The 24,459-nt window shown below is 42.9% G+C and overlaps 2 protein-coding genes across 3 annotated transcripts in view; one reads left to right on the forward strand and one right to left on the reverse strand.

The window, feature by feature from the left end:
- LOC120053997 (RNA polymerase II elongation factor ELL2-like) overlaps positions 1-17,857 on the reverse strand; it is a 48,331-nt gene extending 30,474 nt beyond the window's left edge. Inside the window, exons 1-2 of the mRNA XM_039001349.1 lie at positions 17,712-17,857; positions 9,620-9,667 (exon numbers count right to left, since the gene is read on the reverse strand). Coding sequence (XP_038857277.1) covers positions 9,620-9,667; positions 17,712-17,849 — 186 coding nt within the window. The 5' untranslated portion in view covers positions 17,850-17,857. The remainder of the gene's footprint in view (positions 1-9,619; positions 9,668-17,711) is intronic.
- LOC120053999 (peptidyl-prolyl cis-trans isomerase FKBP8-like) overlaps positions 16,717-24,459 on the forward strand; it is a 58,182-nt gene continuing 50,439 nt past the window's right edge. Inside the window, exons 1-5 of one of the 2 annotated variants that reach the window (XM_039001351.1) lie at positions 16,717-16,796; positions 17,812-17,862; positions 20,698-21,134; positions 21,549-21,718; positions 22,078-22,166. In XM_039001351.1, the coding sequence (XP_038857279.1) occupies positions 20,702-21,134; positions 21,549-21,718; positions 22,078-22,166 (692 nt within the window). In that variant the 5' untranslated portion in view covers positions 16,717-16,796; positions 17,812-17,862; positions 20,698-20,701. Of the gene's footprint in view, positions 16,797-17,811; positions 17,863-20,556; positions 21,135-21,548; positions 21,719-22,077; positions 22,167-24,459 lie in introns of those variants that run through there. The other variant, XM_039001350.1, reaches the window with a different exon arrangement.

Consider the following 24,459-nt stretch of genomic DNA (forward strand, 5'->3'; position numbering starts at 1 on the left):
GTCCAGAGCTCCCCTGGAATCAAACAGACCCACGGGGAGCTATGGGGCCCTAAACCAGCTAATGAAATGGCCTAAAAACCTACTTTCACCGAATGGCCAATTAAAACACTGGAAGTCTAACCAACAGGTATTGCCGTGTACTTGAACACATTGGGTGCCGACTGCCCTTTTATTCCAGCTGAAATGGACAGTTTTGTTGATGCTGAGCCTGTGCCCTAGATTCAGAGGACAAAATGAAAGAGACAGAGCGATAGATGGTCCACAGAATGATTATCACTTCTTTTGACCCAGCATGATCACTGACTGACTGACTGTGCACAGCCATATATTACTCAGAAATTAGGAATTGTTTCCAAATCATCTGAAAATAAGTCACTTTCACTTCCCTAGTGTTCTCAGACTAGGGTGAGATGGCTAACACAAAAAGACAAAAAGGGCTCCATGTAACATTTCCCTTATATTATGAGCACTAAGACAAACATAGGACAATCAGTGGGCCTTGAAACAGGCTCTTTAGCTTAACTGTGGAAAGTGATTGATTCCAGTCTGACTGGTAGAATGCACAGTGCCTGGGGCAGATGTGGCAAGCAGGACTCTAGCTGTCACAAATGCCCAGTCATGCAGTACAGCCAAAAGCAGTTTCTGTAGCGTGTAGCCAATAAACAGCTTCTCTTTCAACACCCCACCTCCCCCCCACCCCTTCTTCCACTGAACTCCACAGCGAGCTTTGCACTCTCCCCCCATCACCCTCAGCGCTCTTAATAGCACCAAACACACAAGCCAACCATCGCAACACAAAGCACAAGGCAGCCCACAAAGCCATGGACACTTTTGATATAAAACTGACCATTAGTTATGTTGACCTATATCTGTCCAGCCCTTCAGATGAAGTGGTGGGCCAGGATTCCACTAATGTCTGCTTCAGGTTTCCACTAATTAACTGTCATCAACCAAAAAAGCATCAAGTAAATAGGAGCAACAGAAGAGCCATGCCTTCAGGACCTATTACCTCAAGACGCTGTCTAAAGTGGTAACGGTCTTGACCAAAATGCCAAGCAACAAGTCATAGAGGCGCTCCAGAAGTAGGTCAAGGCAGATAGCACTGCAATGGAGAATGATTTCTTTCAAACGGAGATGCTGATAAACAGCTTGGCTGCCCCCAGGCGAGAGCACAGCTCAGGATTTACAGTCTTAGCTGTGCAATCACCTCCCCCAGAACCCCATACCACCACCACATCCCCCTCAGTCACTATGCGCCTTTGGTTCGAGGCAAGCAGCAAGCCCCCCCCCCCCCCAGCCAAGCGTTAGAATCACCCTCCCCTCCCAATCCCATCCCCGCCACCGTGCACACATCATATTCTAATTCTAATCACTGTTACTCAGGTCAGTCCATTCTGAAGTTGACCCCGTTTTATCCACTGCTTCCTTCTCCACCTTCATAAGCATATGTCATTAGTTCCCAGCTCTATGCTTCCTGGCTCATGGGGAAGCTGCTCCTGGTTCCTTTTAGCCCATACATTCCCTTATGTGAAGATTAAGGCCCCCCAAAATGAGGCATTCCAGTTAAAAGCTCTGTCTGAGCACACAGGGGCCATCCTTGACTTGTACCCTGCTACTTTTCTCTCTCTCTCTCATCTTCGGATTACATTTCCCAGGACAGTTGTTCATGCTGGAGGGTTTTCGAACAATCAAAAGAAAAGGAAAACAAAAGCTTAGGCCTACATTTTGTAGGCTTTTGTGTGCATACAAAAAAAAGGTATAATCTATAAAAATGTTCATCACAAAAATGCTGTTGAAATATTTATAATTTTTAGAATGTCATTCAATTATTTGTGGGCTCCCATTTCCAAACTGACAGAAATCTACCATGACTTTTCCCCTCATACCAATCTGTTCCAGAACCACAACCCACATTGACAGGTAAGTCTAATATCAGTGTGAACAGAGGTGTGTATTTCCATAGAACTGACGACACAGGGCAGGGCGGCTGTACCATGAAGCTGCCCTTTCCATCCCTTATTAAGCCAGGGGAGTCCCACACTTCCGCAAGTCACATGGAAGGACTAAGATCAAACATCTCCTAAGTTACGCTGCAGCCGTATGCCACACTTTAACCAAACATCAACATCAGCGGTCAATGCCTCCAACTAACGCACTAGGCCAACATGGGAAACTAGTACTATTTAGCATTCACTAACTGCAGGAATTAAGGTTCACCCTTCGGGTCTGTACTCTTAAGATATTTTATCTGCCCATTCCTAAAGGGACATTTATAGAAAGCTATGCCATATTACACCAAATGTATATTGTTCAAATCATTGTACAATATCTCATGACAAGACAAGTTACATTTTTTGTGAGAATGGATAACATATGCAAATTATTCTAAAAACTCCCCAGCAGAACAAATGGAAGTCACTGTGCTACAGTGTACTATCAGGAAAGTGGTAGGTCAGTCAGCTTTGCCCAGTAGTGTATATCCTGTGAGCTGAACTTGGCAGTCGGACAGTTAGTGTCATCCTTGCCAAATGGCATCAGATCGACAATCCTCAGCACCTTGTCAGAAGAGCCTCTCTACAGGGTGCCAGGGCAGATACAATAGCCCCCTCTGTGGCCCGGGCCCAGGCACATCTGCTGCAGCCTGCACACGGCCGGGGCCGGACGGCTCTGTGTGTTTGGAGATGTCAAATACTTTCAGGCTGTTGTAAGGTATGAACTGGACAGGAACGGAACAACTTGGCGTGGGTTCTGCCGTTAGAGCAGGACCAAGGGCACCCTCACTGGTGTCCATGAAAAATTCCCCCTTACACCATTTAGTATTTATCACCTTTAAATCAGGTTTAATAATGCTCTTCTCCGGCCTTACGTTTGGTGGCAGATGAGGAAAAGATTCTGGTAAAGAGATTGTTTCCTACAGCTAACCACACATCTGCTAGGAAAGATTAAGTATTTTTTGGTGATGTTTTTTCTTCTTCTTGGGTCTGTAGACGTAAGCGGACAGGCAGAGATCCCAGCTCTTGTATTTAGCATGGCAGCACAGTGATGAGAGCAAGCGCCTAGATATACAAACGTGATTTACTATAGTCTGTGCCTCCTGCCTCTGTCTGTACTGACACTGCTTGCCATTGTCCTCTCATCCCAGTCTGCCTCGGTCTGTACTGACACTGCTGGCCATTGTCCTCTCATCCCAGTCTGCTCAGTCATGGCTGCTGTGAGCTGCCTGTCTTTTGTTCTTGCATCTTCCCCCACACAGCTGAGTGCAATGGCCCGTCGGCCCGCCTGGATTATTCATGAACAGCATGGACGTGTGGTTGGCGGGCGGGTGGGAGAGGGGGACAGCACTGTCACGGTGTGGCTCCCCGCTCTGCTCGTGCATGAGGGATAGCACTCCACAGTCCCCGCTTTCCTCTCCCTCTGGAATGTGGTCAACACTAAAGCATCCCAGCAAAGGGACAAACAGAACAGAAAAAACTAGTCTGGGAGGAGGGGAATGGGTAAGAGCTGGTGCGAAAAGCATTCCCTCTCTGCATCTCTTCACAAACAGCCATACGGACACGCTGGATCCATGTGTACTATGGGGAAACACTACTAAGACATTCACAAAGAAAGGCAACGTTTTTCCTCTGGAGGCTCCACACAGAGCTATTGGTCAAAAAGGAAAAGAAAGCTTACAAGTGGCATTTAAAAAGGAAGGCATAAATCCAGTGACACATGCAGACAACTATAGAAGGCAACACAGGCAGACAATGCCTCAGGGAATATTCATATTAATTCCTGCTCTCCACAATCCTCCCACAGTTTACCGTATGATCAATGACTCTGTGGTGACTCAGATTGTGAATACAATGCGTTAGATCACCTCTCCTTTAAAAATCAGGCTTTTAGTGAGGCTGGCTTTTTGTTCCTGTGCTTCAAGTCAGCCTGACCGTTGAGGGGGTTGGTAGAGAAAGACTGAAGATCCACAGAGAGGAGGAGTGGGGGTCTGAAGGGGGTTGTGAGGGGAGTAGGGGGTGGGCAATTGTTGTGGCTACAACATCCCCCAAGGTATTGGCTCTTATGCCAAGCTAAATTTGCCTTCTCCAAGAGAGGCTGGGCTAATCTGTCAACCTCAGCAAACACATGGGTCACCAACTCACCCCCTCCCCTCTCAGCAGTGTTCCTGTCTGAGTGGATACACAGATAGGGGGGTGGAGAACACTGATGGCAGGCTTCATAGACAGCCCATTTCAACATTACATGCAGACACTTTTCCACTGGTTACTATAGTTACAGTGTTTGAGGATTATGTAGGCCCATGTCTCTACATAAGGCTTGGGGGTGGAGGGGCCCGTATGTGCTGTGTCATGTCGTGTTTTAATCAATTGTTTAATTAGTGATCATGACCAACTTTAAGAATGATCCAAATACGCCCTTTACCGGACCTTGATTCCAAACAGTCGGTAATCCTTTAACAATTCCCAGATTGTAACATGGGAAAGTACATCCAAATCTGATTAATTTACGCAGAGCCTCAGAGAAACAAGACAAAATGGAAAACATGCACCGAGCTGTGACGTGGAAACCCAGTGTGAGCAGATAAGCCTTGCCTAGTGTATGACAAACAAACACTCATAAACCATCACATGCCCAAACACACACAAAACACACAGTGAAACCTCAGTATACACCAAAGTCCTCTTTGCAGGCAGAGTATATCTCCCACTGTCAATGTGGTAAAGACTATCTTAGGTTGTTATTCTTCTTTAGGTTAAACAATAGCTCAGTCTGTAGTACTCTAGTGATTTGAGCCCTAAAAGAACACAAACTACACACTGCAGACAAACTCTGCCCTTTGACCATTACACTTCCCTAACCATGTTTGTTTACCGGGGCAGCGTTGCATGCATCCTGTTGTGCTGCATTTTTAAATGGCGGAAAAATAATGGATGTGGGAAGAGTTCAGGAAAAGCAACCATTGCAGATAGCCGAATAACCAACAGAAAGATTTGAGGAACAGAGGCTTGCTCTTTCTTACATCACATACTGCTTTCCACCCTCGCTGATGGACATTTTGTAGCACTAGTGCTTTCAGTGATGTTATTACCCTCCAAATAGGTAACTTCTGGGTCAGTCCTTACTGGTTTACAGAATGGTGAGGCATCTTCCATGAATGGGATTAGATCCAACAGGATCTCATTGGTCTAGCCTATTCTTGTGATATCATTTAAATAGCCATCATGATCCCAGTTAGATGTAGTAAGCATTTGCTAAATTGGCAAGACTTCTCACAGACGTATTTAGAATGCCTACATTCTAAATTCTACATTGATTATATGTCGGCCAGGCATTCTATTCTGATGTCTCGGCGATGTCTTGCCAATGTGAAAACACTCTCCAAACTACATATTCCCTACGCATTTTGATACGTCGGCCAAAAGGTGTGCGTGCTTTTTGGGATATTCCTAACACTGTTATTGGAATGTAAGGAGAACACTAAGACTGTACAAGTATAAAAAATTGGGGGCTGGGTGTGTCAAGCAATCTTTCTAGTAGATTTTTGACCTGTGCTAATAAACAAAATGGTTGACCTAATACTGTATGTGAGCAGAGCTACAACAACATCCTGGAACCGATATTCATCCTGGTGAGGATACCCCACACACTGAGGCTGTGCCAGGCCAGACAGATCAGTGCTGCTGGGAATCAACGGTCTCAGTTCAATGCGCCAAACAATCAAAACTCTATACCTTCAGTTCCATATCAGTGTTAAGTTACGTGTTTAATTGCTACACAAAAACAAGCTAAAATATGCTCGCTAAAAGCCCTTGTGCGATAACTTGGGTAATATCATCATCAAATGACTACTTCAGAGCTACATTAGCAATCTCAATATCAGAGGAGCTTGCTAAAGAAAGAGAGCCAGTCTTCCCTGGACTGGGAGATGTCTCATGAGGCTTGTCCCTCCGATATGTGATCCCAAAATGGGGCCAACAGCTTTGCCAGTCAAAACAGTGGGCCTCAGACATGCAGGGCACGCAGAGCTTTTTGCCTAGCCTGACACATCTGGATGAATAGAGCGGCGTGTGCCCTTTCAGGCACACGTGGGACGACTCCCCCAACCTCTGGCTGAGCCACTGGGAAAGGACCTTGCTCTAACCGCATTCCTCTTATTGTTATTCTAATTAGCGTTCGGGGGGGAAAAAATACTGACTGACGGGCGTGCAGACACACACACACACAGAGCAAGAGCTCATTTGCAGTGAAAAAGGGAGGCGGAGCGCTCTGGGTGGGGGTAGATGTCTCCCAAGCCAAGGCACGGGGCGAAACGGCACAATAATCTGAGGGGCAGACGGGAGGGGGCAGCTAGCTGATCCTTCACACACAGTCGTCATGAGAAGATCTCTGGGAAGAATGCTCCCTTCCTCTACTCTCCTCCTCTAAGCACCAGCCAGTCTTCAGTTCGATAATATCTGGATGGTCTGCCCAGCAGCTATGTATATCAACTCTTATATGCAACGTATTCCCCATATCTGGAGGGGGATGAGATCACCATCAATGTGACACAAAATACAGAAAGAGACTGCTCTGCAATATATAGCCCAGACAGATTATAGAGCGCACACGTTTTTAAAACTGTGGCTGTAACACTGTATTATGGCATTTCTGGCAAGAGCAGAGATCCCATTTTGAGGGCATACTGTACCAGCAAAACAAAGCTTAACCCAGATCCTTTTCCTAGTTCTTATTTGGGAAGCTGAGTGGGAAGCAAAACAGGAATCTCATCATTTGCAAGAAGATTTCTGGAGGCAAACAGGAAAGTGATCACACTGCAGGATTATGTGATAGAATTCTATCGCCGCACAACAGAGCCATGAGGAAATAGTGTGCCAACCTAATCCAAAAATCATCACTATCCAATCTCACAAATTGCAATATCCCTACAATGAATGAATTGTCACCATATGGCACAAATACTGTAACAGGGCTCATTGGACAGAACTCTTGCTAATAAATACAGCTGCTCCCTTAGGTGTGAAAAACAACTTGAAAATCACACACTGTTCATTTGTGTACATGCACTCGACATGAGAGATGGGTAATATGTCCAATGCTGTGAAAACGCAGTAAAAAAAAATACAAATCACCACGTGTCCTATAATTGGAGACCAAAGAGAGCTAAGAGCTAATAAAGGATTCCATTTCTACTAAGCAGACATAAAACATGCCAGCTAAAAGACTACTTTGCCAGCACTGAAGGAAAATAAGCACTAGGATGTGAAATTCCAGACCATGAGAACCCAAACCTACACTGAATAAGTTCCTAGATCCCAAGTGACGATTTCAAAGTAATCCAGACCTGAATTCCTTTTAGACAGAGCTTTTGTGAAATGTGAAAAGAATTTCACATAACCCTCTCGTCTTCACGTTTATTTCTTTACAGTTGCGTCACCCGCTCCACTTTTAATTTGTTAGCTTACATGACAAGGTTGTTATTTCTTTAACCACTGCAACTGAAAGCTCTTTACTGATCAAGCTTTTACATTTTCTTCCCTTCAATAACGTTCTGAATATGACAAGGGTAGCTAGTTGTTATGAGCAAATGGTTGGAACCTTATCACTGGGGGGGGGGACAATGTGGGCACTTGTCAAGCATGAGTGACTACACATCACCAGGTGATACATAGTTGGCCACATAGCCAGAGGAAATCCGTGTGTCAACCACAGCATGGCATTGCTTGATATGGGGACTAACTCCTAACACCAAAGGTGTTGGAGAGAGGCCAGCAGAGTGGTTATGGGAATTCCCTTGGCTTAGTGGCACTGGAAATGGAAATGTGACATGAGCTAGCAAGCCCTGAGACAAGAGCAGGTATTGTTTGAACTGGTAGGGCACGTCTAAGAGGACACTGCCACCTGTCACAAGAATCGCCCCTCTCCTCACCCACTCTTCATCTAGGCTAGTAGGTTTTTGTAATATGTTGCTCTAGATGAGATGGGCAAGGACACTTTACTGTACTGTTGTAAGGCACCTTAGAGCCCACTGGTCCCCCTCTGTCTGGTGTACTCCTCCAGTCTGCCATGTTCACCAGCCACCTCCCCCCCACCAGTAACAGCTTAATCTGCTCTCCCTCCAACGGCTGCAGATAGCTCATTAATGCCCAATCGGCCTGCGCAGGGGGGCGCTGTCAGAGGGGGAGGGAGCCTATACTTGAATTCCGCCAAAGCAATTTGAATATGTAATGTGCCAACAAATATATAATCACAAAATCCTATTCAGTGATTAAAGCACACTTCAATTACACACTAAACAGAACGACTGACGTTCCCTATCCGTATTCATCTCGTGTGTTTTGCATATGTTCAATTACACTCGCTGGTTTGCATATGCCTTAGATAGGGAAAAACAAACCTAAGCTACATTCTGTATCAGAGTACTTTATTATTTTCTGATGAAGCGCCATAAAGAACAGTGCAGACAGAGGGAGAACAATTCCATGGCTGCCATAGCATCCCCCTTTCCTCATCTCAGCTCTTTCCTGTCTACACAGAGACAACAGGCGTGGAGACATGGGGCTCCCTGGGGTTCACCAACTCCCCAACCTCCTCCCCCTCTCCAAACAAAGCCTTTCCAGTTGCCAGCCTGACCCAGTAACCTGGCTAGCTGCCTGAGGGTATGGTGTACCCTCTCTTAGGGCTCGTGTGAGCGCACAGCGTTTGTGTACAGAGCGAAGTCACTTTCGTCAATGCAATCGGCTCTTGCAGGGATTAGAGCAGCTCCTTTTAGACAGGGCTGATTGTGTGGTAAATGTGCAGTAGGCTAGCAGGCAGCGCTGGGGAGGCTGTTCTAGTGCCCCGGCTAATCTGGTTGGACACAGGCATCTTTCTTTACTGCGGTTTCACAGGAATGTCTTCTCCATTTCACTGCCAAGTGTTTCTATAGGTGATGTACTAGGTCTGACTACACTCAGCATCAAGGATAACATGACACAGAGCTACATTCAAACAAACCTGCATTGCAGTATTTATGCAATTGCAATATTACCTTTTTCCCCTGTAGCCAGATAAAAATCACAAACATGGTCCTGGAATATTGTGAAAATACCAGCTATATGCTTCCAGTTTTCAGAATGACTGGCAGTACTGTACTTGTGTAAATAAAGACTCTGTATAAACATTGCTGTGGCAGGACCGATTAAATCCTGTTCTAAATATAACATGGAAAGAGCTATCTGAAACATAAACCTTAACTCACATGCCACAAATGCAAAAGGAGGCCACATTAAACACTGATAGTCTCTGTGAGGCAGTCAAGCTTTTAATGTATTTATAATGACAAATATGAGAACTGCTCCATTCTACTGTATATCCCTGTAAGGCAACAATAACCAGCAGCTGAAGAATAGAACAATATCCTCACAATATGTGCAAATCTAATCAGGCAGGCCTTCAGGGTTTAGTCAGTGGATGCACATGCATGCAACTGAACTGGCCTCCTGTTTCAAGCCATTGGTTTTGGATCTCATGAAAAATGCAGCAGAAGAGCGGTTGCGAGTGCTGCCTGTACGGCAAAATCAGAACTAATTAAAGCATTTCATTTCTAAAGCCTTAGAAAGGGTGTGCAAAAACACATTCATCTTACCCCCTGGCTCCCCTTGAAGCAAACTGCTGGCTGATTTGGTAAGGATCCCTGGGAAGGAGGAGAGAAAAGGGGAAAGTGGTTATCATTTAATATAACAGACTCAAGCATTGCAGGTAAAATACAATTGATCCTAAAACACATCAGGTAACATTTAAAATGTTGAAAGGAAATATTGTTATTTCATATCTGGTCAAGATAGGCTAGCAAATACCTTTTCTGCAATTGCACGCTAAATACTGTCAATTTCTCACAAAGCAATCACCCTTTATTCATCAAGCTAACAATGTATTACAACAGTACTACTTAGTTCAATTAGACCAGTGGGGAAAATTATACCCATTAGCAAACTATCACAATAATTAGAGTTTCCTATCGCTTATTTGCCCCAATGACCAGCGTACAACTTCTTAAGTGTTAATTCAATAATAAAATGTGCTGTTAAGGCTTTGTGAGTGTGCTCATATCCGTGGCCCCTCGCCAGTATCATGGTTCTATACGGCCAGGTCCACAGATCAAGGGGCTTCACTGCTAATCTGCACTGGAATGTGTCTGATTAATCAATCTAGAGCACAGAAACCTTGTTTCACTCAATCAGTTCTCATAGTCAATTGGAAATTGGGGACAGAGGGGGGGAGAGAGAGAGAGCGCGAGAGAGGCGTATCAACGGAAAAGCCTCATCACAAAGCTTTTAGAATAAAATCCCTAATCACTTTCTTAGCTGATTACTAATTGTACCTTCGTTTGCAAGTGGGCTACATTTGATCAGCCGTTAGGTTTGTGCAAGTCACAATACAGTCGTTCATGTACAAAGCTGTCCCCCAAATAAGCCTTTATCTAACCGTAAAGAGGTGACCATGCTGTGCATGTTTCAGGAGTTCCTCAACAGTCAAGCATCAGTACCTTCATATGACCAGAATGTAACATTGAAGAGAACAAAAAAACTCTTCTCTGCTCTCTGAGATACTCCTAGCGATGGTACAGGGTCAAGAGATAAGAGTCACTATCTGAAAGTTACAGCTGCAGCCATGGTCAACAGGCCTGTTTATCTATTATAGATGGTTTTGGGAGAGATCATCATGTTTCTTTCTTTCCCTCTGGTCATTGCTTAACAGGCCTACAGCTCACCTTGTATTTTAAAGTGTAGGCTTATTAGAGATCTATTTCTTTTCATGGGTCAGAGTTGCAGGATAAACGTCATTAACAGAGGTTAGGGGCTGGCACTTTGCTCCTATAGTCGGAGTGAAACCCATAACAACCAGACGTGGCCACCTTTGCTGCTTTTCGACTGTAACACCAGTGTTACACTAGAGCAAAGCACTTAACCCTAATTGCTCCAGGGCCGCCATTGATAATGACAGACCCTGGCCGTGACCCCACTCTCCGAGGGGGGGGGGGGGGGTTGTGATATGCAGAAAACAAATTATCCTGAAATAGGACAAAATATAAGCACCCAAATTATTTAAAAAAACATTTGGGGAATGTGTGTATACAATCTGATGTTATACTAGGGAAATTGTGTTTGTATCTAGGGCTGACAGTGAAGACCTGTGAAGAGCAGAATCAGCAACCTCTGGATAATCAAAACAGTTGCTTTGTGAGAAGGTGTTAACCGTTGAAGGAGTGTGCCAGTCTGCTGAATGAGGAATATGATCAGGGCTCTAAAGTCCACCCCTTTTGGTCACATATGCTCCAAAATATTTTTCTGCAAGAACTGCCATTTTAGTTACATTTAAAAAAATTGCTAGGTAGTTAGCCAGCTCTAGGTCAGCTGTACCTGCGCCAAAACTACAGTATTTCTCATTTTTTCTCTAGTTTGTTCTGTCTTCTTAAAAAAAAAATGGTAAGCCAACATGTTGTCAGCACAGTTATTTCCATGACTGATCAAAACAAGTTCTCATGGCTCTCTCATGTCCCTCTGCAGCAGATGAGCAACTTGAGTATTTTGGCGAGTAATTTGTTTGGAGCATCGAATTGCAATAAAATGCCAGTATCGAATCGCAATAAATATAGAATGGTGAAAATTGCAATACATAATCGTATCGGCATCTAAGTATTGTGATAATATCTTGTCGTTAGGTACCTGGAAATTTCCAGCTCTAATTATTAGAGAGAAACGAATTGTTCAGAAGATATGACCTATATGTAGGCACTACATTTTTTATTTTGCACAGTGGTGGGCCGCATTTACACATTCATAAACCATGTCGCGGGACGTTCTAAAACTACTCGTGGACCGCTAATCATTTGTTTACACCTTGTTCGGTTAGCTAGCTGACAACAGTAGGAAAATGGTGCTTTTACACAATGTAGAAACCTAATAGTCCACAAATGACTAATTTCATTAACAGGTATGTGTGTCAACATTTTAGGTTATAATTAACAATGTCTAAAGGGTTTTTAATTTCTAAGGCACAGCATGATGTGCTTCAAAAAATAGCTAGAGTTCATATAGGCTTTATCTCAATCAATGTAAAAATCAGCTTTTCTGGTGCTCCTAAATTTTATGTTGTGCTCCTAACTTTAAGTTGGGAGTGCCAGTGCTACCAATGATATATATTTTATTTTAGAGCCCGGCATACAATCAACTAAAACCCACACAGAGTTTATACATGAGCTATACATATTTGGTTAAGAGAAGAAAAAAATATATAATAATAATCTACTTTGACTGTTGGAATGAGAGCAGAATTAGTCTACATTAGTTAGACAAAACACCTGTATATTTTACTCTGTATCTATTTTTACTGCAGCAGCCTACATTGGCCTTCAACAGATGAGGAAGTTACCATGCATTGTCATTTGGGAAAACAACCCCTAGTTCTACACCACCTAACGGACCAATAAGCTCTGGAATTGAGCAGGGTTTCAAATGTTTAAAAGGACACCAGAGGACAATGCTACCCCTATTTCAATGTAATTCCTGTTCTAGAGCGGAAATGCTCGTTTAGGTTCCACCTCCGAAGAATGACGCAGGCTACTTACACACATTCACGAATTGGGGAAGGGAAGGTGATTTCCACGTGGAGTGGAGAAACATCAATAAATAGCTAGCTATACTGACAGCTGTCAGTACCCTATCTTGCTAACCTTATTTAGCTAGCTTTTGTTATCGGTTGTTGCTGGGATTTTTCTTTACTACACCATATTCAGAAGATTAGCCAGCTGGCTAGGCTGTGGCTGGTGCTGGATTTTTCATAAGCATTTAGGGAAAACACAGATGGAAACCAGTATCTTTGACTTCGTCATCTATTGTCATCTCCAAAGTTTTTGGCATTTTCCATAAATTGTGGCAACGAATCCACCACAGAAATAGTAATAAGATGAAGCTCCGGTAATATGGATAACTACTGAAAGGTTTAGAGACATGCGTTTTTCTACATTGTAATGGACACGGTGCAACCTTTGTTGCCTGGTAAGTGGACTGAGAACACATTCTCATTTACAGCAACAACCTGGGTAATAGTTACAGGGAAGATAGGCTGCTGGTATGTGGGCTGCTGGCAGGCTTTGGCTGCTGTATAGTAAAGCCAAATCAGCTCATGGTTCACACAGAGGAAAATAAATGATGGGCTACAATGACTTTGCCCATGATGCACTCTGCAAATCACATGTAACAACACCCTGAGCGCATCAGACAACACCAATACAAATGTAAAGGCACAAAAAATAAAATAATAAACAAGTTCCTTCAAATGTCTTTCGCAGGTGCCTTTTCATTACAGGACAGACACTTCTAGTTTCTAGCTGCACCAATCAAAGCAGTGGAGCGTGTAGTGAAGTAAAACACTGGTAAAAACCATTTATCTTGACGGGGGGGGAGCAGATATGCAAAATGCAACTAGGAAAATTACGAGAATTTTCTGATAAAGTGGCGCTGCAAAAACATTAGTTTACATCCCCTATTTTAATTTGCTCCACGGCTCAGACGGCCAAGTGGACTCAAGGCTGTTTGGCTCAGCTCAGTCACAAAGAGGAAGAACTTTGCAGCTGTTTTTGATTAAGAAACAATGCCATGCTCAGGGGTGGTAAGGAAACACACGACAATGACACGGATTTCTACAAAATGTCCCACTTCGGATTTCCCACTTCAATTCCAAATTAGCGCAACTGGCTGCAAGATAACCCTATTATTTATTTTACGTCGTTTGTCACCTTACGCCCAAATGTAATGTATTCAGCCGGCAATATCGCATGTCCTCCATGGACCGGCTCGTACATAAAACATCCCCCCGCAAAGGCGTCAGTTTCCTCAACTCGATTTATGGCTCGTCGGTGGAACAAAAAAAAACTGAAAATATTTCTGCTGTCTTAGGAAAAAAAACATTTTCCACAACCGTTTTTGGATTTTCCGACAACTTCCGGATGTTGCACGCCACGTCAGTCTGTTGTTCACTCCTGGCTGAGCTTGCACCACAACATCAGGAAGTAGCATTAGCCACCCTAGCACGGTGATGGAAAATAGTGTTTTATTAGATAGTACTAATATTTTCCCTGTTTTTCCTCCCACCGACAAGCCATTAAATCAAGTTAATGAGGAAACCGATGCATCTTTAAAGCCTGAATGGAGGCTGTTGTGTACGAGGTCCATGGGGACACGAGTGTATTACCAGCTGGGCTGAATGCATCGACGCCTAGAAGTAATACTTCATCAGGGAGAACTACGCTCTCTAGAGGTCTTGGCGCTAAAGCCCAACTATTTCATACTTTGACTAAAACTATGACTTATTGACTTACCCATAATGTTGCACAACGATTTACTGTAAGGTCCGGGCATCGTGTTTCAGTCTAAAAAAAAGTGAATTCCCCTGTGGTGACACTTTAAAAATGCAAAACAATGAGGGAGTCCTATTAACCTGAGTTGAAGAGCAAGAGTATATAGTCCGTGACGTGAACAGGCAAAAGCGGTGAGGGAGGAGCGCACTTCTCAAATCAAACAGTAATCTGCACTACTCTCAACAAGGCAGCATGGTGCATCATCTGGCAACAAACATCATATCTTTTCCATCAAATATACACTACCGTTGAAAAGTTTTGGGTCACTTAAAAATGTCCTTGTTTTTGAAAGAAAAGCACATTTTTTGTCCATTAAAATAACATCAAACTGATCAGAAATACAGTGTAGACATTGTTAATGTTGTAAATCACTATTGTAGCTGCAAACGGCTGATTTTTAATGGAATATCTACATCGGCGTACAGAGGCCCATTTCAGCAACCATCACTCCTGTGTTCCAATGGCACGTTGTTAGCTAATCCAAGTTTATCATTTAAAAAAAGGCACATTTATCATTAGAAAAACTTTTGCAATTATGTTAGCACAGCTGACAATCAATCAATCAAGTTTATTTTATATAGCCCTTCGTACATCAGCTAATATCTCGAAGTGCTGTACAGAAACCCAGCCTAAAACCCCAAACAGCAAGCAATGCAGGTGTAGAAGCACGGTGGCTAGGAAAAACTCCCTAGAAAGGCCAAAACCTAGGAAGAAACCTAGAGAGGAACCAGGCTATGAGGGGTGGCCAGTCCTCTTCTGGCTGTGCCGGGTGGAGATTATAACAGAACTATGCCAAGATGTTCAAAATGTTCATAAGTGACAAGCATGGTCAAATAATAATCATGAATAATTTTCAGTTGGCTTTTCATAGCCGATCATTAAGAGTTGAAAACAGCAGGTCTGGGACAGGTGGCGGTTCCATAACCGCAGGCAGAACAGTTGAAACTGGAATAGCAGCAAGGCCAGGTGGACTGGGGACAGCAAGGAGTCATCATGCCCGGTAGACAACTGTTGTTCTGATTAAAGAAGCAATAAAACTGGCCTCCTTAGACTAGTTGAGTATCTGGACCATCAGCATTTGTGGGTTCGATTACAGGCTCAAAATGGCCAGAAACAAAGCATTTTCTTCTGAAACTCGTCAGTCTATTCTTGTTCTGAGAAATGAAGGCTATTCCATGTGAGAAATTGCCAAGAAACTGAAGATCTCATACAACGCTGTGTACTACTCCCTTCACAGAGAACAGAGAAAACTCAAATGTGGCTGTTCACAGATGAGTCCTGGTTTCAATTGTACCGGGCAGATGGCAGACAGCGTAGCGTGTATGGCGTCATGTGGGTGAGTGGTTTGCTGATGTCAACGTTGTGAACAGTGTACCCCATGGTGGCGGTGGGGTTATGGTATGGGCTGGCATAAGCTGCGGACAATGAACACAATTGCATTTTATCGATGGCAATTTGAATGCAGAGATATACCTTGACGTTATCCTGATGCCCATTGCCATGGCCGCCATTACCTCATGTTTCAGCATGATAATGCATGGCCCCATGTCGCAAGGATCTGTACAAAATTCATGGAAGCTGAAAATGTCCCAGTTCTTCCATGGCCTGCATACTCACATTACATGTCCCCCATTGAGCACTTTTGGGATGCTCTGGATCGATGTGTATGACAGCGTGTTCCAGTTCCCGCCAGCAACTTTGCACAGCCATTGAAAAGGAGTGGAACAACATTCTACAGGCCACAATCAACAGCCTGATCAACTTTATGCTGAGGAAATATGTTGCGCTGCATGAGACAAATGGTGGTCACACCAGATACTGACTGGTTTCCTAATCCACACCCCTACCTTTTTTTAAAGGTATCCTGTGACCAACAGATGCATATCTGTATTCCCAATTACTTGATTTCAATTGACTGATTTCCTTATATGAACTGTAAATCTTTGAAATTGTTGCATGATTTTTGTTCTGTGTAAGTGCACGCACATGACACTTTGGCAAAAAAGATGGCTTTATATTGGAGTTGTGCCTGTTGTTCACGAGTATCTGCACTCATTGTCTAGAATGGTCCCACCGAATCTTGTCTCCTTCCGCCTGCCTTACATCTTTGAGGACATGTATTTTCATTGTTAGAGGGACTATCTTTTCAATATAATAGAAACTCTTTGGCCGTGGGCTTTGAACAGAGCACTTGGCTCGATCACGCCTGAGAGGCAGCCTGGTTCCAAAACAACTGCAATCACCTTTCACCCGAAGTAAACTCCTCCCACCAGCGTTACCGGGGCCAGATAATCGAATCCCCTCACGGCACAAAAGCACAGCAACAAAACTGCCCTGCCACCACCACCCAGTAGCAACAAGAGACTCCAGGGTTGGGGTGACAAGTTTTCATGTCCTAAATAAGGTATTTATTTCTCACCAAAGACACCACGTTTAGAATAGATATCCTTTGGAAATTTGAGTAATTTAGAAACGCGTACACATTATCCATGTCACATAGGCATATTGCTATTAGGCTAGGCCTACACATTTTTCTAAATGACAAACTGCAACATGTTATCAGAAATCATAACAGGTCATGTAGGCTGTTACTTTTGAAAGTAACACCATTGCTGGATAGATTAAAGCCTACTTTCGATGACCTACATTTATGCTACATTCAAGCTAAGAATTAAAATGTTAATTGTTATATTTAGAGCCATAATGTGGTGGCTATGTCGCCATGATCTGTCTCAGAGACTATCCTAATGTTAAAAAGTAGACTACAAAAGTTATGAAACGACAATGTAGTTAGGTGCTTTATTCCAACATATCACGATAATTTAAAATACCTGCATTAAATTGTTAGTTTCTCAATTACGAATAGATAGTCCAAACATGTGAAGGCATATAAAATATGTTTACTTTAAAGCACCAATGGATCACATACATACGCTAATAATCTACACAACAAACATGAATCACACAAATTACATTTCTCATTCTTTTTAGCGAAATCGGTGGCATTTTCCAAGCAATTTTAAAACGACCTCAAATTGTGTATTGGATGCTATGGCATTATTTCTATGAAGTCCCATATAATCAAGCAACCATAGCCTACTAAAACGGCAAGCTTTCCCATCGACCAATAAACCTTACACCTATACAGTGCAAGCACAAGGAAGTGTACAATCACCACATAGGCTACTGTGTCGCTGACACTTTTTGAACTTTTTACCCCAGTGGTCTACCTCTTTTCATTGAGATTAGACTAGTCGGAGGAGTATCCAATCAAACAAACACCTGCGCGAGAGTAAATAAAGAATTGTCTAGGACTTACCTTAAGATTCTGATAGGCTTCAAGCGTTCGAATGGCGGTATCGGTTAGCTTGACGTGAAATAGAGTTTTATTTTGAGCTTTCTTGTTGATTTTTGCACAGGAGAGCCCATACCGATGCTCCTGTCTCAGCGCTGCCATGACTTCAACTGGGGTAATTTGGCGACATTCTCATTGAAACGTCACTTGGACCTAGGAGGAGTTAACATTGCCTGCGTTGCCGTGATCACGTCACACACACACAGACACACACACACACACACCCACACACACACACACACAGACACACACACACACACACACACACACGAATTGGTAATTTGCATGTCTTTGAATGTCTTTGTTTTGATATTATAATAACAATGTCATACAGCATGTTTTCATAATAATCCTTATCAGTTTTTTTCTACTAAATGAGAGGTTGAAAACATATTGAAGAATTGCTTGTGACAAATTTTTGTTGTTGTTATGCTTCTATTGTAAATAATAATGAATATTAATCATAATCATTGTTATTACTATATTGCATAAAGTGAAATATATCATAGCATCTCCTTTCTGTGTAGCATACTACAGATAACTCTGTTTATAACCAAGGTTCTGATTCATTCTACAGCCCTGAAGTCATAATAAATAAAAACGTTATTATATCTTTTTTTCAACTACAAAAATAGCCTATAGTCCGTTGATCAGCTGGGCCAATCCCCTGCTCCTAGACAGATAAGGTGAAACGGACAGTGATGAAAAACTAGGAAATTTGGGTTAATTAAAGGTGTAATCCCTAACAGACAAGATGCTTGGGCAGTGGTTAAGGAGATCTATCACAGCACTAATGGAGTCTTTTAACTTGTCATATGGCCATTTGAGGTTCTCTATGACTATCTGAACCAGACTATCAACAACACATGCATCACAGCAAATGTACAGTACATAGCCTAGTGCAGTATGTTGTCTTTTGGCAATAATGTGAGAGGAGATAATGAATTCAGACCCCAGAGATTATCACTGTGAATGTTCTTGTCGGTTGTAGCTACTATGTGGGACAATATACCTCAGGAGATTTAACAACCCAGATCCAAACTCTCAAGTGATGGTATTACGGAATTGTAGAATGCAAGTCTGGCTCTTGCCAGCTGTGTATTAGTCTAATAAGGGTCTTTTCAGTAAATGGCTCTAAGCTGTTTTGCAGTGCTACAGTATTAAGGGGGTTGGGGATAAAACAGAGGGGGATCATCAAACCATATGTAGGTGCAATTAGAAAGCCTTGTTCATGTTGCGTTTCCACACAAACAAAAATACATAATACGCACAAATCATTTTTGATTCATACAGCAAAAAGTAGATACTTTGCATTGGAATTGACCTTCTTTAGTGCATTTCATTTAAATCAGAAAATAATTTCCCCATTGGATGCAAAATGTATTAATCTAACATTATTTAGAGATTTTCTATGCAGATAATATGCATCATTCTTAAATCAGTCTATACATAATTGATAAACAAGACAAGTATAATCCTGTCTATCTCAATACCCATTTCAGGTAAATAACCATAGCATTCACTGCAAAGCTCATTTTCCCTTTAGTCAAGTATATTTAGTTTAGGTATGACAGTATTTTTGGTTCCCTTTTCCTGTTGCGACATGACCAGAAACAACAATGACACACACACACACACACACACACACACAAACTCAAACAAGAAAATGTAATAACTGTATAAAATGAATGCAAGATCTCAGTTCATTTATCCTTGTTAAGATAACAAAGACTTTATATTATATTGACACAGTGCCAGAGGATACCTGACAGACACTCCAAATCATGAATGCAAAAAACATTATCTTTGTGTCACTGTTTAAAAACCAAAGCTGTTTTCATTTAAATTGTGAGTGCATTTTGAATTGAGGAATGGTTTATGATTACATGGGTTGTGGTTGTATATACTGATCTTCGTTGAATTTGCAATTCAATGAGTTATTAAGCTAATACACTCTATGAGACACAGTGTGTAGTCATTATAGTACTGAGGCCTGTCTTGTCTTGAAAGTGTTGCTTACTGGCTCCTGTTCCACAGAAAGTATGTGGTAAACCTAGAAAAACCTGTTCTGTTTTCAGAAATGTATTACCCTCAGATCATATCAGATGATAATAATATCTCGTTTGTGCCACACAAATGTTGCTGTGATTATTTTCCCCTTCAAACGTATAAAAGGATTAAAGGTGTGAAAGAAAGTGCATACATTGTTGATTATTAGTATATAAAGGGAAATCCACTCAACTCAATCTAGCACTCAATGTCTCACATAGGTCATCAGGGCCATCCTAGGAACCTTGGGTCCCTCTCTTAACGCTTGACTACTTAAAAAGGGAAAATAAGATCTCGCGCCACAGAATAAGACAGAACTAAGTCCAAGACAGCAGTCCCTAAGATCCTATTGGTGGAAAGCATTCATGGAAACTGCATTATGGGGCAGCGCGATGAAGTCATTAAGAAGCTTACAGACGTTCTGCCAGATTAGATTTTGCTCTCCTAATCCTACAGATTACAGTCGCGCAAGCCTGCTGACCGAGTGTGCTTCGTTGTGTTGTACAATTTCTTTGCATTGATAATTTCTTGTTGCTCCTAACTCACTGGAATATGTAGGCTAACAAGGAGTAGCAGGATTGAGAGGAGGTTAAGGTGAGACTGTGTATAGCTCTAGTTGATAAGACAAAGCGCTGGTAAAAACTATTGATGCAACCGGGATTCAGTCTAGTTATGCATGTTTTTAAATTGGATTTAACAACCGTTTATGTGAATGTTTGGTTTTCATAAAAACTACAGACCGTCTCTAATGGATGAAGGCACATCTCAGCTGTAACTAGACCGAGCAACTGCTTCCACACTACAGAACCAACCAGCCAGGCAGGCAGTGTGGGGAGAGATAGGTGGAGAAGGATCATCTCTTTGGGAGGCTTTCACAGATGGTGTCCCTTGCTCCCTGTAGTGAGATGGAGACAGAACCCTGCCCTGGAGAGCAAGAGAAGCGGATGGTGGAGACCAATGAGCCAGTGTTGAAGAAGGCCTACACAGGCCCTGGTGACAATGAAAGTCAGGAGGAGAAGGAACTGTCCCATGGGCCTCAGCAGGAAGACAAGGAACCCCATGGGGAGGGAGACCCCAGGATAGACAGCCAGGGTGGAGGGAAGGAGGGCACTACGTTAAACCCGCTCCCTATGTCTGAGATGACAGAGATCCCCTGTGTGGAAGAGAGGAAGCTGAAGACCCCCAGTTTTGCGAAGACAGTGCGGTTCAGTGAGACAGAGTCTGTGGAGGACAGAGAGAACTCGGAGGAGGTTCTCTTCCCAGACCATGAGATGGTGCAGTGGACCTCCTCCAGCTTTGAGGAGCTGTTCCTGGCTGAGGACTGGGAGAACATCACAGGTATGATACTCATTCAACACTGTCACGTCAAAGTTTTTTAGGAATGATGAAATATTGAAATGGTTGTTGAAGCAATATTGCTCTCATGGTAAACGTTTTTGTTCTATTGTTTCTCAATTGTTGTGGCACTGCCTGTAATTTGCTTGCCAACAAATTCTACAGACATTGGAAGTTACATGGAGTATTGTCTATGTAATTAATTTAATTCTATTTAGTCAAATTCTATTCTATTTAGTTAAACACCGGCATGTAACGGCTTCTGAAACGGTATTACACAACATTATGCTCTTTCCTAATAGTTGTTTTGTCTCCAAGTGTCTGTTGATCAACAGCAAGCAGAATAACCCCCAACCTCCTTCCTCCCTCTTTCTCTCCCCCTCTGTCTGTCCATCCCTCGCTCACTCCTTTCCCCAGATGATCGGCTGTTGAGGAAGAAGGTGCTGGTGCCTGGCCCCCAGCAAGCTGAGCACCCATCCTGGGGTCAGGAGGTCACAGTCAAAATGCAGGGAGTGCTGGAGGACAGGACTGTGGTGGAGAAGGACCCTAAACTGGTGTTCGTCATCGGAGAGGGAGATGTAAACCAGGTGGGCCCTACAGACATTCTGACTGACGACAGGACAGGTTCCAGCACACCTGTCCTCCACCCTGTCACACACACCTGCACCTGCTAAACATAACACAGGGTTGGCCTGCTCCTTCAGAGAATGTACATGTGATATCTACAGTATAGGTTCCAGTATAGCCACAACACAACAGCATTGTAAGTTATGTATTGGTATTCTATGTGGCTATAAGGTTTCAATGTATGCCATCGTAACACTAGACATTTGAGGTAAATGAATCACTCTTCATTAATAGATTTTCATAATTATTATCTAATGTGTGTAAATAAAGTATTAACAGTGAGAGAGCTGTGGATAATACAGTGCTGTTTGACACACAGGCCCTGGAGGAGTGTGCCATAGCCATGCAGCAGGACGAGATCGCATTACTGCTGGCAGATTCACAGTACACCTATGGACTTCTGGGAAGGTAAACACCGCTGGGGGAAAAACACATTCATGATCCACAGCACCACTGTAGGGCAAAGACACAATCACAATACTAAAAAAAATGAAGATATTGGTTAAATTAAACTTGAGTCCTGCCCCTCCTCCGATCTATAAGGAGGTTGTGTTATGGGGGTGAGGGTGTAAAAACCCCAAAATAGATTTGGTCATCTATCACCCCTCATTTAAAAAAGTAATGTGACATATATCATCACACTAAGGAACTGAGTCCTATTGTACCTGTTGATCAGAGGGGAGCCTGGCTGTCCCAAGTAGCCTGACTAATGAACCACAACCCGGAGCAGATGGCCCCCTCCAAACACCATTCACACATGGCTAGAGGCCTCTACCCTCCCTCCCACCCTATGGTAGGACACCACTAAAATGACAGCCAATGGCTTGGATTTACAACACATGCCCCATTAATGAGCCATTGCATGCATAGAATTTAACGCATTGACACCTGTGGTTCTGACACAATGATACTTCACATGCATTGTTTACTTCAACATGCCACTGTAACGTGATCCAAATTACCACTTGATTTGCAAAATATATATATATATTTTTTAAAGCAGTTCACCAGCCGTAAATTCAGATATTTGCCGTATGTCATGCTACCTTTTTCAAAAGTATACCATAATGTTGTTCATGCACAGGCATATAACTGTGTGTTTCTAACAGGTAAACAAAACAGGATAAAGCTCATGAATAGAGTGTCATGTCACACAACATGTTTAATCTCCCACACAGATTACCAAATCATGTTGTTTAGGATCTTCCTCTGGATATTTACATTAAACCCAATGGAGCTAATCAAGATGTGACAATATTTTTGGACAAAACAGCATGAAGATAATACAGCTGTCCTATATGCAAAGAGTTATCCGTTGCACTCTATTTGCATTTTATAGTTTACATCCCAAAATATAGCTGTTTCAGAGGATCCAGGGGCAAGGGTGTCCTCCGACTGTGGCATGTGTCTGTGTGGTCTTTTATTTCTTGCCAGAGCCTGATGCAGTGTAATGAGCATGCAGTGCACGTCTTGGCCTCTATGTGTGGTCCTATTCTATGTGTGAGGTCTTGTAAGTATTGAGTTTGTGGAGCTCTAGAAAGTAGTTGTTCAATTCTGTTTTAGCAGAGAGAGGGGTGAAAGGAAGGTGATCCTCTGAGGAAAATCTCTACCTCTGTCTGTTCCTGAGGTGAGTCCCCTGGTCTGTTCCTGAGGTGAGTCACCTGGTCTGCGTGTAGACAGAGAGAGCTAGAGAGGCCAGGCAAGCAGGCAGGCAGGAGCTCAGTTAATGATTGTTTTGCTGCATCTGGTTAAGGCTGTGTACTGTGGAGTCAAATTTAGCCCTTCCCCTGAGGTAGTCCTCCTGGGCACTGCGCCAGCTCCTAAAAGGGTGGTGACAAAGCTGTTTAAGTAACTTCTCCCTGCTGTGATGTCCAACAATGAAAGACAGCTAGTGGTGTCTCAAAAAGACTTCCTAAAGTAAAATATTACAAAAGGAGTGACATAAATTAAACAAGGTGCCGTTGTACAGTGCTTTTTATACCATGATGTGATTCAAAGACAGTAATACCACTAATATTGTAAGTTGGAAAAACAACTACTTTTTTAAAATAGCATGCAAAATAATGTCATTACCCTCTCCCCATCCTCTAATGGATACATTGATTGAAACTGTCGGTCGCCTGTTGCAGACAGCGGCACTGTCTCTGCTGAGAGCACCTCACAGCTATTTGTCTGAACATTTTGCTGACACGCTGATTCGCTGGTAGGGATGCACCGTGGCGTGTTGTGGGTGTGCTGCTGCATCTGATCCTAAAATACTTGGTCTGTTAGGATTATTTGACTGATGATGTTACAGTATGTTAGGATATGGCCAATGAAACCCCTGGAACGGTCTCCATGAGCAACAATTTACCTGGTTCGATATCTCAGACAGGCTGGTGAAAGGTTTATGGGATAAATCAAGTGTAAAGCACACTGACGTTTGTGTTGCCAGGAATGAGCCATGGAACAAGGCAATAAAGAAGTGACTCCATCATCATAGCCATCTCTGACACAAGTAACATACGCCAAAAGCATCCAAGTATTTCCAGGGAGATACAGACTGGACTCTGTCATTCACCACATCCTAATCATAAACCTATGGAGAGCAACATCTGTGGATCTGTGTTCAGGGCCAAGACGAACACAGTCGGAAAGTCCTGGGGGGGGCAACACCCCCTCAGCTTCTCATAGACCCAAAGTCAACAACATAAAACATGTG

This window comes from Salvelinus namaycush, chromosome 9 (assembly GCF_016432855.1).
Source record: "Salvelinus namaycush isolate Seneca chromosome 9, SaNama_1.0, whole genome shotgun sequence".
NCBI lineage: Eukaryota > Metazoa > Chordata > Actinopteri > Salmoniformes > Salmonidae > Salvelinus > Salvelinus namaycush.